General features: G+C 39.7%; 1 protein-coding gene across 3 annotated transcripts in view; it reads right to left on the bottom strand.

Moving 5' to 3' along the window:
* Positions 1–14,615, bottom strand: part of GLRA3 (glycine receptor alpha 3) — an 80,947-nt gene that overhangs the window by 25,291 nt on the left and 41,041 nt on the right. For 2 of the 3 annotated variants that reach the window (XM_083631244.1, XM_083631245.1), the window contains exons 4-8: positions 12,531–12,754; positions 10,106–10,188; positions 5,729–5,866; positions 3,226–3,440; positions 218–364 (exon numbers count right to left, since the gene is read on the bottom strand). In XM_083631244.1, the coding sequence (XP_083487370.1) occupies positions 218–364; positions 3,226–3,440; positions 5,729–5,866; positions 10,106–10,188; positions 12,531–12,754 (807 nt within the window). The remainder of the gene's footprint in view (positions 1–217; positions 365–3,225; positions 3,441–5,728; positions 5,867–10,105; positions 10,189–12,530; positions 12,755–14,615) is intronic. The other variant, XM_083631246.1, reaches the window with a different exon arrangement.

Genomic DNA, 14,615 nt, shown 5'->3' with positions numbered 1-14,615 from the left:
CTCTTGTCCCACTTAAATCCCTTTTTAATCCTTTCTCTGAAGGTTTCAGCCGGATTTGTGAATTACACAGGCCTTGTGCTGACCTTAGGCAGACAGAATGTTATCCTGTGTTAACATGTTACTTGTACAGCCACTCCTAAGACACTGTACCATTGTTACAAAGCAGACAGCCCTTTCTGCTGCCTGTATTTCTTTAACCTATGGCTGTCATATTTACCTTGTTCTTCTTCCTCTTTCGGTGGAATCTCAAAAGTTCTTTATGCTGCCTTGACACAAAGTTTACAGCTGCATATTCCAGAAGTGCCGAGAATACAAAAAGCAGGCATACAGCCATCCAGATGTCAATAGCCTTGACGTACGAGACCTATAGATAGCACAGAGTATAAGACTGCTCGTATTAGAAACACAGATGGGAAGTGCAGTGTCTCCTAATGTCAAGTAAAGAGAAATGTGTTTCCCCAAGCCCAGAGAGAAAGCTAGTTTTACGGGGGGAAAGGGCAAAGGCCAAATCTATATTTCCCATAAAAGTAACATTTCCTGCACACTTCACACTAAAAGCACTATCCTAAGATTTCCTGTGCCATTACATATAAATATATAGGGTGAAACCTACCAGCTATTGTGCTAACACGGCATTGCAAATCATTCTTCTTTCTTCTTTGGCAATCATTTGTAGCTGAGTAAGATTGTCTTCCATAAACACGGTTTTAACAGTGAGTCTGTAAGTGACTATGGAGGACGATTCTGGAGCCACACGTCCTTCCACAATGGGGACATTGGTTTCTGGGCAGGAGTTGAACATGGTGTGAATTTGCCAAGAGTGCCTTTCTCTTAGCACGTTTCTCCCTAACGTCCTGAGTTCGAATGTCTTCAAAACCCATGACACCTTTGGTAAAGACTGTTTTCCAATTGGAGCGCTCACAGGCCAGTGTTTCCCAATTGTTGGTGTGGAAGGAACAAAACCCCAGCCCAAATGCTCACAATCTCGCTCACTGAATATTTTTGAATCTACAAAAATGTCTTATTATTCTAGATAGGACTATGTCTTTGAGCTCCACATGTCCCCACATGGTCATATGGTTCCCATCCCCAGCTTAGATGGGTAGAGTTCCACAAATTAACTTATTTTAGGATTTAAGCTGGTGGTAAGATCCAGTGATGCCAGCTGCTTTTGGAATGGACTTCTGCTCATGTAACAGCACTTGCCCTTCTCTTTCCGCTGCACCCACCTATCCTTGAAATCTACATTGTGGGGTTGGGGAACCCACTGTGGAAAATGGGGGGGGCAGGGTTGCAGGAAGAACAAGAGGAGAGTCCTATTGCATCCATTTCCACAACACTGACACATACTAAAATCAAGAGCAGATGAGCTCAGATCAGCCATTTAGCTTTTTAAAGTTGTTTGCCTGAATAGGAAAGTGAAAATTATGTGTATTTTGTTTCTAAGATCATGCTCTTTACAAGGAGTATTTTTTATAAAGAAATATTTCTTAAAACAAATTTTAAGTGCTAGTGAGGAATAGATCAGTTCTCTTTAGATGTTTAATCAGATTTGATGAAAATATTCACTGTAAGCCAAAAAGGAGCTGATTCACTTTGTTAAAGCATCTATAACTTTTTTTGGGGGGGCACATATGTTTTAACTACAAAATAGTATATTCCAGCTATTCAAAACAGTCAGAACTTTAGCTTTGCATCAAAAAGTCTTTGGAGCTAGAAAGAAATATTTTAACTTTTCTCTTATGAATAGCTGGGATGTAGTATATATCTAGAAGCATTTGGAACCATTTAAAGAAGCAGCAAATATTCCACTTTTAGGTGCTGAACACAGTATTTTAGCCCTCACAACATCCATTATGACAAAAGAAATTAAGCTACACAGCCAAGTGGACTATTTCTTTTCTTCAGAGACACTGGGCAATTCTTTCTCAGAACTGAACATCTAGTAGTAAAAGTTTCAAACAGTACAACACTTCAGAGCACTTTTTAGTTTCAGTTATATTGATGTACTGTTCTGTTGAAGTCAGCATCAGGGTTTCTTCAAAGTGAAAGGAAACGGAATTTGACCTTGAAACAGTAAATCAAATAACAGAGATCTCACACTAGTGATGCTTTATGTCTGCCATCACCTTGTGAACTACAGGGAATTGTAAGACCTGTATGTACAAATCAGGGTGTTGTAACTGCCAAAAATGTGTTCAGGAGAAAAATAAATAAAGCTACTACTTACAACTATATTCACTATTTTATGGCAATGGGTATCAAGTGGCTATTGCACAAGAGAGTTGCAATACTACTTCTGAACAGCAGGTTTTGTAATCATAGATTTATTATCATACCTAGCTTAGTCGTTCAAGTGCAGCTATATAGAAATTTACACATATAATTGAAATAAAGGCTGAAGTGCACTACACAAATGGTTTAGCTTTAATCCCCAAAACTTGCCCCACTGAAAAGATCTTTCAAGGTTTATGAAGGTACACTAGCCACCCCCCATCCAGATTCTGCTGAAAACACACTTTCACTTCAATTATAATGTTTGCAAGTATCAATAGCATGAGATACTCCATGATTTGTGAATCCACCCACACTGGATTCTTGGTGGTATCTGGAGAAAGGCCAAAACTTACAAGATGATGGGCTAAGACAACAATGAGCATTTACAAAGATTATGACCAGGAACTGGTATTGTTTGCCTCAGGGAAGCTATTCTTGGTAGCAGCATCATGGCAACTGCAGCTTCAGCTCTAGCCCTCAGCTTGGATCTCAGCAAATCTCTGGACAGATCCACATGTGTGGGTCTAATATAACTGCCTGTCTTAAGTACTTTTGCTTCCAAAAGTAGTTGTCACCAGAAAGCACCGTTAACTGATCCTAAGAGCTCCTGAGGGAATGTGGCCCAAAAGGAAGTAGATCAATATAAAACAAACGCCCTACTGCGGAGAAAGGAATATCTCCAATGAGAATCTACATTTCCACCACCAGCAGAGAATCTGACATAGTTGAAAATGATTAAAGCAATTTAAGGTTAATTTGCAAGGTGAAAATGTCCTTTGCTACTGCAGTTCTTCCATAAACTGTGCTATACTGTAGATATATTGCTAGTGGCACGTGTTTTAAGATTAGGAGGGCTAACACACGATATATGGGGGAAAAAATAGCCCCATGTTCAGTGAGGAGCAAAACACACAGAGAGAAACATATAAAGTCCAAGAGCTTGCATACCTTTGGCAGGGAAGCCCGTGACCCTGAACTCTGTGTTGTCATGGTGAGAACTGTTGTTATTCCTAAAGCCACTCTTGCTGGTGCTGCATCCATATTGATCCAAAACGACACCCAAGAAAGTATGACAATTAGGAGGCTGGGTATGTACATTTGAATGAGATAATAGCCCATCTGCCTTTCAAGGTGGAATCGAACTTCAATGCATGTAAACTTGCCTAGTTACAACAGAGACAAATTGTTAGCGGAATTAGCTGCGGGGTTTTTTCTCAGCGGTAAGAAATGCAACGATACAGCAATTTTTAAAAATAGCTTTCTGTTTATAACAATTGATGAAAGTGACTAATCCAAGAGTCGGCAACCTAAGGCCCATGGGCCTCTGCGCCAGAAGGAGTGCCGGAAATAGCGTTTGAGCATGCGTGCATCCATGCGCACTCCAGCCCACTGCAGCGTCTGCAGGACCATGAACTGGCCCAAGCTACAAAAACTTTGCCGACCCCTGGACTAATCTATAAAAGTTTCCAGGCTTTTCTTGCTCTTTTCCTTTTCTGTTTAGGGGAAAAAATACATTCATATGATTCACAGTATACTTAAATAATGTTACATGCCAGAGACAAACAGCGGGTAGCCCTTCATGTCATGATTGTGAACTTGTGATACTGAACAGGTGATACTGACTGGACTTATGTTCTGAAGAGAATGCTGGACTAGTAGACTTTTCATCTAATCAAGCAAGGTGTTTCTTAAGAGTGCTGGAGAACACAGGCTTTGGGATATTCAGTCATTTGTAACATTACTCTGACTTTTCATAATAACACTGCACAGTCACAACACAACTTTGAAGGCCACTTTAACAGCCATGGCTTCCCCCAAAGAATCCTGAGAACTGTAGCTTGTTAACAGTGCTGAGAGTTGTTAGGAGACAACCCACAGAGCTACAGTTCCCAGCACCATTAACAAACTACAGTTCCCAATAGTCTTTGAGGGAAGCCATGGCTGTTAAAGTGATGTAAGAGTACTTGAATTGTGTGGTGAGCCTATGACCTAAGTCAATTGGAGTGCTTCTCGTGCAAATAGGTGTTTTAACCCACAATATTACAAATGTCTTCATCATAACCTACTTCTGCATTAAGGAATCCAGTTTGAGATTTGTACAAGGAATGATGAATACTGGAACATTAATTTGGGAAGACAGGGAGTATAAAGAGCAAAAATTAAATTCATGATAAATGCAAGGAAGGGAGAGAGAGAGAGAGAGAGAGAGAGAGAGAGAGAGAGAGAAAGAGAAACTTGGGAAACTGCTTACTTAAATCATTGTTAATAATTCTCCATTTCCCCCTCTGATCATTTTATTTAAGCAAGGAACTCTTATTACAGGGATTGGCATATGGTTTGTTCCACAGGTTGATCAACAGAGGCAGAGGCATAGCTCTGCCAGCTGACACAAAGGTGATTAAATTTCTGTTTTGCTATCTACCCAGCAGCAGTCTAGCTCTACTATATTTCTGTCTAGAAGCTAAAATATAGGCTAGGTTTTTTCTGAACATTCCACCTTGCTGAACATTTGGTGGGTTCAAAGAGGGACCATCTTTTTTTTATGCTAGAAATAATGCTACATTATCAGGTAGCACAATTTCCAGGGACATTCCAGGGCTGGTTTGAAAGCACATGGCTTTGTAGCCACATGCCCTTGCTCTTACTTTTAAGAAAAGTTTTTTTTTAAAAAATGGATGTAAAGTCCTCAGACCACCTCACAGTATTGTAAGCTTACTATGTACTCTCCAACCCCTCACATGACTTTCTTTCTCCCCTGGATATTGCCAAATTCCTTCCCTGTTATGCTTTTCTTTCAGAGTCCATGGATAATGGGTCTTGAGACTTAGGACCCAGGTGAAAAGATGTGGTATTATTATTATTATTATTATTATTAATTACCCACCCTTCACCCTAAGGTTTCAAGGTTACAATAATTTTTTAAAAATAGTATATTCCGGAATGTGTGAGACTTAGGTTCAAATCTCTGTTCAGACATGAATTTATTGGCTTCGGTTCACTGAGTATAAAAAGAGCTCTGACAGGAAAAATGGAAGACTCCAACAATCTACCTGATTTCATTTGTGTTTCATTGCATGCCTCTTCCCCAGCTTCTTTGGCTTTCACCCAAAACCAGACCTCCATGTACTTCTGCTCCCTTGTGTCTTCCTGCTTCTCTCTTGCCTTTCTTAAGCTCCTATATGTAAAATGGACTCATAAAACTATACTTTGGATTCTTTTTTCCCTACTTCAAATGTCTGGTGCTGTTTTTCCTATGAGATTATGATCCCCTTGGTTGCCACTTGGTGGTGGCAGCCATAATGTTCAGCACACAACATCCCCATCGCTCTCCACAAGTCATTGCTGCTTTGTCATCACTTGTTTTGAGTACATTGCTGAATACTCCTAATGACTAACAGGAAAGAGAAACAACGGGACTTTCAGTTGTCAACAAACTATGTGATTCTTCTACCTGTGTTGTAATGCTTGGTGCAGTAACATAAATCTTTATCTTCTTTCAAGAGAAACTGTGGCAAAGTGAGTCCATCAGCCACCTGGACAGCTCCCTTTTCTTGCCACTCAAAGATGAGATCGTTCATTGTGTATCCAACTAGGAATTAAAAACAAAGCATACAGAAGATGTTGTCATAACATAACATTTGCTTAATCTCCAGATTCCATTATGAAGGGAAATTTTCAAATTTTGCCTGAGATTTTCTTAAATGAAGAAAAGACATTTTCTTCTTTATCATTCTTCTTCTTCTTCTTCTTCTTATTATTATTATTATCACCATCATCACCATAATCATAACCATCAGTGTAAAGTGTAGGAGGAAACGTTTTTGACATCTTGGCTCAAATTAAGCTCAGTGTATCCCCATTCAATGTGCTGATCTATGAAATCAGTCCTTATTAATTTCATCAAAATTGACCCGATGTTCTGAAATATTCCATCTATTTGTTTGTCTTCCATGAGGTTTTCCTTTGATGCTTAGCTGGGCACTGATAATAAAATGCAAAAACGTATAGTGTAAATGTTTCCTCTTTTAGTTTGGATTCCTGTGTTCTTTTGTGTTTGAAGTTTTTAATAACTATCTAGAAAGCAACCTTAGCTCTAAAATGGTGTTATCATGTATATAACCTTACTGCTGTGTTTCTCAATGAACAATATCATGCAATATTATCCTATTACAAATCCATAGAAGAAGCTTACAGAGAGAGAACCACAGATGCATATATTTTATCACACCTTGTATACATTCAGATGAAAACCAGCTGTGTGTAAAACAAATTATCATTTGAAGCATGTAGATTCTAGCCAGGAGTAAAATCTCATGAGTGCAACTCATTGAACTGACAAGGAACAACTGCTATGTCAAAATGGATTTTCAGAAATGAGATTCATTCATTTAATATGTATTTTAATTATAATTATCTGCCATGGCCACTAACTCGTTCTATGTTACAATTCATTTAACTATGAAAAATGCATAGGCAATTGCTGATACAATATTTTCTTTCTACCTTTTGTCCTTTTGAAGACATGAGGCAACCTGGAATTCACTTTTTCACTGCTATGTTTTAAAATCACAAAGAAAAAGATATCAGACTAGTGAAGGCTGAGATAGTATAAATTATTCTACAGGGTTGTAGCTGGGTTGAATTTGTGCTTTTCATATATACACACTATATAGCCTGTGCCAAAACTTGCCTAGGGTGCTGTACCTAATCTGTAACAACAGACATGCCAATTTTAATAAATCTGGCATTATGGGAGCAACAAGACAGCACCCTAGGCAGATATGCCAACAAAACACATCTAGTATTTGGGTTCCATTATCAAAAGTAAACCATTTTAGCATTATATAATAGGCACATGGAACAGACACTTAAGGGATTTTCTCCACAGATAATACAGAAATTAAGGTGAAAGCCTTGGATACTCAGATGTCATTAACTCAGCAATACTATAGTTCCTCGTAGGGCATCTCAGGGGCCATACAAAACATCAGATCTCACTCTCTGAATTCAGAGAGAGCGCTACAATAGGAATGGTGGTCTGATTTAAATTCCTCCTCCCCAGTGCTGTGGAAAGATGTAGAGCCTGGCCCCAAAGTCAGGACAGTCCCACAAAGGGATCTGTTGGGGTGGTTTGGATCATGTGACAGAGTGGTTCAAGACAACCTTTCTCAACCTTGGGTTCCCAGATGTTGTTGGACTAAAGTTCCCATCTTCATGGACAACTAGGAGACTACATAACCTATTAAAGGATGACTGTACATTCTAAACTACATTGGCTGTAGTTTAGAAATTATTGGAACAGCCTGCCAAAACAGTGAGACTTTGGACTGATCCTGTGAGCAGTTGGCAGTCCCCCGTTCTTTCCCAATTCAGTAAGATTAGCACTTAAGACTGCTTTGTTGATAACAGTGTCAAACTTATTTCATTGCATTGCAATCATGAGCTGACCCAAGACATATAAATATATTAGGAGAACTCTGTGTTAATGCACCAGAAATGACATCATTATCAAATACAGTTTGTGCACCAGAGGGCAGAAAGCCACCGCGCTTGCCTTAGTGGGGAAGAGTGGGATTGTGAAGAGATGGGAGCAGACAAGCAGACCATGGTGTGTTCAAACAGCCTTTCAGAAACCGCCAAGCAAGCTACATTTTTGTAATTCTACATGCTTGATACAGGGTAGAACCAATAGGGATATGATTAACAGTCAGTATGATAGGACAGACTTGGATAATAAGCTTGTAGCATGATGCCTACATAGCAAAAATATCACCCATGGGCATCAAAGTCTTATTTCTGCACCCTACCTTCTAGGATTGCCATATTTTGAAGAGCTAAAAAAGAGGGCACTCTGACGTCTCTGATTTGAAATACCCCTACTATATTTAGCCTATAGAAGTTGTGATATATTGCTGAGGGGGGTGGGTAGGAGAAGAGAAGAGGAAAGCAAGTTTTCAACCACCAGTTATGTCTACGTCTCATCCAAAAAGTATAGACAGAGACATTTTGGCAAATTTGAAAAATCCACTCAGAAGAAATTTAACCCCTGGAAAAGAAGTGTCCTGGAAAAAGAGGCACATATTACCCTACTTATCCCTAAGCTTTGACTATGTGCCACCTGCAGCCCATCATCCTAGATAAGAAACAAGCCCTCTTCAGGCATTGTCTCCACACAATCCAATTCCTGTGGAGGAAGGCAGTGGAGACACATCCACTGTCTTGCTGCCATCATCACATGGCCTGCCCCTCCATTGCCCACATGTTGGGGTAGTGTCTGAAGAGTGGCGCCTATTCTATATGTGACAGAGGTTCTAAAGCACAGGGAGGCAAGCAGGCTCTTTCTTCAGATATCCTACCTGGCAACGCGTAGCCACCAGGGGTATGGGATCTGTGGAAATGCTAAGGATATAGTGGGGGCAGGAGGCACAGCCCCATTCTCTTCCTCCATGTGATTATGATCATATGGAGGAAAAGGACTTAAACTATGGTGAGGGGCTTTACTAGGGAAATTGGTGACGTATATGTGTCCCACAAAGCCTAGTCTAGTCTACATGTTGATAACTAATACAAGTGGTGGACTCTGTGGTCTTAAAGTAGAAAAAAGGAAAACTGGAAGAAATCTTTAATTTTATTTTTCAATGTTACTTTTCCACTCTGCAGAATGACCAGCATTTATTGCTGGATGCCATCCCCCTCTCTTAGTTTTATCATATACACAAAAGTGCCCTCAACACAATGGAAGGCTCCATAGTGTTTTTGTATAGGAAGCTTTTGTTCACAAAGAGCTCGATTGGTTTAGACATTTTGCCTTATAGTTCTCTGAGCCGAAGTGACTTATTTGAGTTCTGTTCTCATTATTTTTTTACAAATTACTATTTAGGGCACATGTTCCAGAGCAGCTTTGCTTTGCTGACTGAATCTGAGCGGATCTCTAGGAATCCCGCTGTGGTTCAAAAATATCAAAATGTTGGCTGCAGTGATTTTACTTCTTTTCTGCAAGGCAACCCAATAACATGCCTTTAGCAGGCCCAAATGCACAAGGCTCTACTTGAAGAGTAGAATTCTAGGAGCTACATATATCACACATGCTTTTCAGTGTGACCCAAGTTCCACTGAGAAAAACAAGTGCATACTATGGTTTTACATTCCACCCTGCTTATTCTAGTCTGACTAGAGGACGATCACTATTGTTAATATAAATCTCACATGCATACAATATATCTCACCCAATAATTGTAATTTTCTGCTGCCCCATATCAGGACCATTACAGGTAACTACCAGTAGTGGGGCAGTTTGGCTATAACATAGAAAACATGAAAAAGAAGGCATCAGTGACTGTGTTTCCACTCTCCAAAATTCGGGGTATCGTTCAAAGAGGTTGGGGAGATGAGTATTTTCTTCATGGAGAAACGTGTATTCTGATCCCGAAACAAGGGGATCATTATAATTATTTAGGATTGATTTTTGGCATAATTCACAAACTTTGGCCACTAGACTGCTGCTCATTCAATCAGACTTCCCTTTTCTCTCTTGCCCTGTAACCCCTCATGCTCCCCAAATTAGCTTTGGAGGGTCCTGCAAGCAGAAGGAGAAGAAGGCGGAGGTCTGATTGTGCAGAGGGAAGTCCATTCCACTTCTGCATGGATACCATTGGATTTCACCCATTACTGCCTTTAATATTTGATCCATATAACATCAACATGAAACATGATGCATTTGAAGAAGGCAGCTTTTGCCTATGAAAGCTTATGCTGCAATACTTCAGTTGCCTTCAAGGTGCCACAGGACTATGTGCTATGAACATGAGAATACTATGTTCACACTTACAGCTTTCCAGCTGCATGATACATGTTTGGACATCCATTGGGAAATTTTTGAGGTCCATTGGGCAGGAGAGTATTAAAGTCAATCTGAAAGAATACAGAAGAACTATTATAAAGTGAATGTTGGCCAACACACATTGTCTCATATTCAAAATTACCACACACACACACATCCATTATTCAATAAAGAACAAGAGTCTTGGGAAGCAGGCAGGTGTACAAATGATTTAGGCATTTGGAAAATAATATGAAGTCAATATGCTTAATTCGTGGGGGAAAAAATAAGGTTTCAATTCTATCTTACTTGGAAGTAAACCCCATGAAAATAAATGGAGCTTACTCCTGAGTAAACAAGTTTTTTACCACAGCATTTTCTAAATACAATTCCTGCCCTAATCAAATTGTACTGTAGCCTAGACCCTAATCCTGCAAATCCATATTAGTTGTTTGTGATATTACAACCAACAGCAATTTAAGTCTTTCAAATAAAAGCCCTCTGAGCCTGCTGGAAGAAACCTGTTTCCTACAAGGAAAGCTGATCCTTTATGATTTCAGTGAAAGTGTTGCACTGGTATCCTCTGTCCACTGGTGCCAGAAAGGTAGAATGAGTTAATGGAAGAATCCCCTAACAAGAGTGCAAATGAAGGACCTTTGGAAAACAAAATTCACAGAATTGTTTTTGGTTTCCCCCCCACCCCCAGGGAGGAACCATCTAAGAAGGGGTGAAATCTAAACAGTGTAACACTTTGCACAACGTTGTACAATGATCTACACATAGATCATTGATTTCTCAAAGGATGAAAAGAGTGGTGCCAGAACTGGCTCTCTGTGTGTCTCCCATTTCATAAAGGCAGCAGGGAAAAGTTACTTTGTGTCTGAGACCTGACCAAGGGGCAGCTATTACTGGGTGGTTAACTTTCTGGATCATGGTCTGAACTTGGGTCCAAGTCAGGTCTTGAACGAAGAACCTGAGAAACATCGGGCAGAGATTTCAAACCCAGGTTTGATAGTTACTTCAGTTCCAATGACCTTTATCAGTTTAATAGATTTTATGCTGCTGCTGCTGCTACATGATTGTGGTCATGGATAGGGAAAAGGCAATTCTGCACAGCTCTTATTTATTTGACTTCACTTTAAATGTTTTCATCGTTCTCTTAAAACTACTATTATCTGCTACATATGCTTAACTGAGTCATCAACACACCCCAAATGGTGGGAAAGACTTCTTCTTTTTAACTTACACTTACACTATGGACTTCACTAACACTAGATAGCCACCAGCTTAGATGATTTTAAAAGATTATACAACTTCATGAAGACAAAGCTATAAATAGCTACTAGTAATGTGCAGGGGCATAGGAAGGGGGGACAGAGGGCTGCTCTGGGTGTTACTCTGAGGGTGTGTGTGACAAAATGGCGGCCAGCCAAGGGCTACACTCACTGTAGGGGGGCCTAGAGCGCACGTGCGCTGTCGTTATGGACACCGCTCAAGCACCGCTGGAGCGGCGCCGCTGCAGCGGTGTATCGGAGCCGCACATGTGCCGTCCGTATCAGCACTGTGCATGCACTGCCGGGCGGTTTGCCCTGCCTCTCGACACCCTGTACTGGGTACCGGAGAGCCTTCCTTCGCCACTGGTAATGTGCCACCTTCTGTATCAGAGGCAGCATGCTTGTGAGTATCAGTCACCAATATCAGGCAACAGTAGGAGAAACTATTGTCCTCATGTCCTGCCTGCAGCCTTCCTATAGGTATCTGGTTGGTCACTGCTGAAGCTGGATGCTGGACTGTTTAAGATTTGGCCTGATCCTGCAGGGCTTTTCTTACATGTTTTTTGTTCTTATTTTGGTAACTGCTGACCTATTGTGGTCAACAATATATGAGAAATTAAATATTACAAATTTCTAGACATTTAGAAGTGTATAATGACTCAACTGTTACTGAAATGAAGTAAGGAATTCAGAGTAGACATTTATCTAAGACTTCCATTCAACAGTACTACTTTACCAGAGAAAAGACTCATCCCAAAAAAAGAGACACAAAATCTTATTAGCACAACACTTTTCTCCCGCATCTAAGCTTTAGTTTGTTAATAGAAGGCTAGAACCAGTAAATAAAACTAAAAATAATGGTGTGTTGTTGGTTTTTTTTGCTTTCAGAAGAAAATTCAGCAGTGAGACCTCTGTGCGCAATTGAAAGAAATGGCCTCTACATGGAACCATGGCATTTTAAACAGCCTCCAGTTATTTTACCAATTGAATTACATATGGATGACTTAGAGAAATCAGCCTATGTCCTTGTATCTATGTATGTGAACAATCCACAAGGGAATGCAGTGACTGTTTTCATTAAGGGAATGTGTACCGCATCCAAACTAAATCATAACCTCATTGCTTCCATATCACACCAGAGCCTTTTATTTGCAATTTACCTGATGGAATAGAGAACATTTCCATTTTTAAAAATCCGTAGCAGTTTGTTGTCTGTTGTTACTTCATGAAAATTGGCGCCTTTTTCATTGGCAAAGAACAAGTCAGGTTTCCAAATAGAGTCCAACATGGATGGGTCCAAATCTAAAGAGTCATCTGGATATTCACTATAAGCAAGACGGGGGTCATTCCAGTTCTGACGGAGAAAGATGTTCACACGATAATCCTAAAGTAAAACCAAAAGTATTTAGTGTTTTTAGCTCCTACCTTTCATTTGGTTGAATAATATGGAATTTACTAGCTGTATCCTTTAAATAAACTTAAATCCTTGGAGTCCTTGATTATATTACTCATCCCTGGCTTCAACCTTATACTGTATAGTCACTGCACATAATACTGTATTAAAACCTAAATTGCATTACAAATATTAATCCATCAATTTGGAAAGAAATGGTCACAGTCCTGAAACACTAATTATTTACAGAGAATAAAGCTTAAATGATTGAAACATGTATTTTTTGTACAATCAAAGAGCAGATTTATATTTACAGAGGTAATTTGCTTTCCTGTAAGAGGATTATTATATAATAATTCAGTTTCTTCTGTTCTCAATTTGTATTAATGGACAAGAAATAGGCCTGACCTTATATAAGCCTAACAAAACATGTGCGTGAAGTTCTTTCCCAAAACTCTGGAGAGATATTTGGGGGACTACAATATGGCATGCCATTGACATTCTTCAATGAACTCATCAGCTTCAGGGGTGGGGCAAAGAAGAGAGAAGGCAAATCCTCCTGGATAAGGAGTTGCCTCCTTTGTTCCTAAGGTTTCTTTTAATGGCTGCTAGGGCCAGTGCAGTGTAGTAATAAGAATGCGTCAGCTGACAGAGGACTTACATCACTCCTGAGCTATGAAATTCACTATTGTTTCTTATTTCATATAGCAAGTTTTTCAAAAGGGGATGAAGATGTCTCAAAATGTCACAAAACAATGTGCAAATGATAAACAAGAGTGAAGCAAATGTATATTGGGAGCTCATAGTGTAATACATTATGAGAACTGGGATAGCTGATAGTAACTGTGAATGAAGAGGAACAAATGCAACAGTTGGAGATGTGAGCATCGAGGCTGAATCCGTTGCGGGGAAAGCTGGATAGTGAAAGACATAATATAGCCCTGCTGGTGGTAAAACAAGTAGATTATTTGTGCATTTGTCTCTAGCCAGTAGAAATATATATGAATCTGGAATAAATTGGGGGGGGGGTGTACAGTGGAAAAATTATGAAGTGCAAGGATCTTTACCCCAGTTATTATGTTTTAGACATTAATTTCCACTCTTTCTTTTCCATTTCCATTTTCCATTGCCCTTTTCAAAAAAGGGAAAGTCCAACATTTATATGACGATTATATTTACTAATAGTTTACAGTGCATGTTCACCTGATACATTTTGACAGCCTTTCTAACTTTAGGAACAACTCAGTGAGCCATCAAGGCAGAATCAAAACCCCTCCGGAAATTTTGCGCTTTCTCTAATAAAGCCTTTGAGAGTGCCCTCAAATTTGGGAGTTTAGAGACGACCTCCCCCGCTGTTCTGCTGGGGTAGCATACATGCTCAGTGACATTATTCTTCCCATACATCTTTTATTCCTTTAGACTAGAAGTGAGAACACCTTTTTCATAAAAAAACAAATCTCTTGATAGTAAAATCCTTTACGTGGAATAGTTGTCGTAAGTGTGCGATGAACAGACCGAAAGCTGGCAGCGCTGTCAGTAGTGTGAGTCACAATAGTGCTGCTAATTTCATCAAGGTCATGCAATCAAAAGAACTGGGCACATTTCAAGGGAACAATAGGCTTGCACAAAACAATTGCTTTTCCTGCTGCACCAGCCCTTAAAGGAACCACTGTAGCTCCTTTCCTTGTCACCCTCCTTTTGCTTCATTTCAATATTTTCTTCTTCTTCTTTGCTTAAAAGACAAACACAAAAGCAGCACCTTTAGCTGCTTGAATGAAATCTCCAGCATCCCCTGACCTTCTAATTTCATTACCATTTGCTCAAACTTGGATGAGCACATTGGGTGCATGTG

This window comes from Podarcis filfolensis (assembly GCF_964270895.1).
Source record: "Podarcis filfolensis genome assembly, chromosome: 9".
NCBI classification, from domain to species: domain Eukaryota; kingdom Metazoa; phylum Chordata; class Lepidosauria; order Squamata; family Lacertidae; genus Podarcis; species Podarcis filfolensis.
This window is presented reverse-complemented; position numbering and strand designations above follow the sequence as displayed.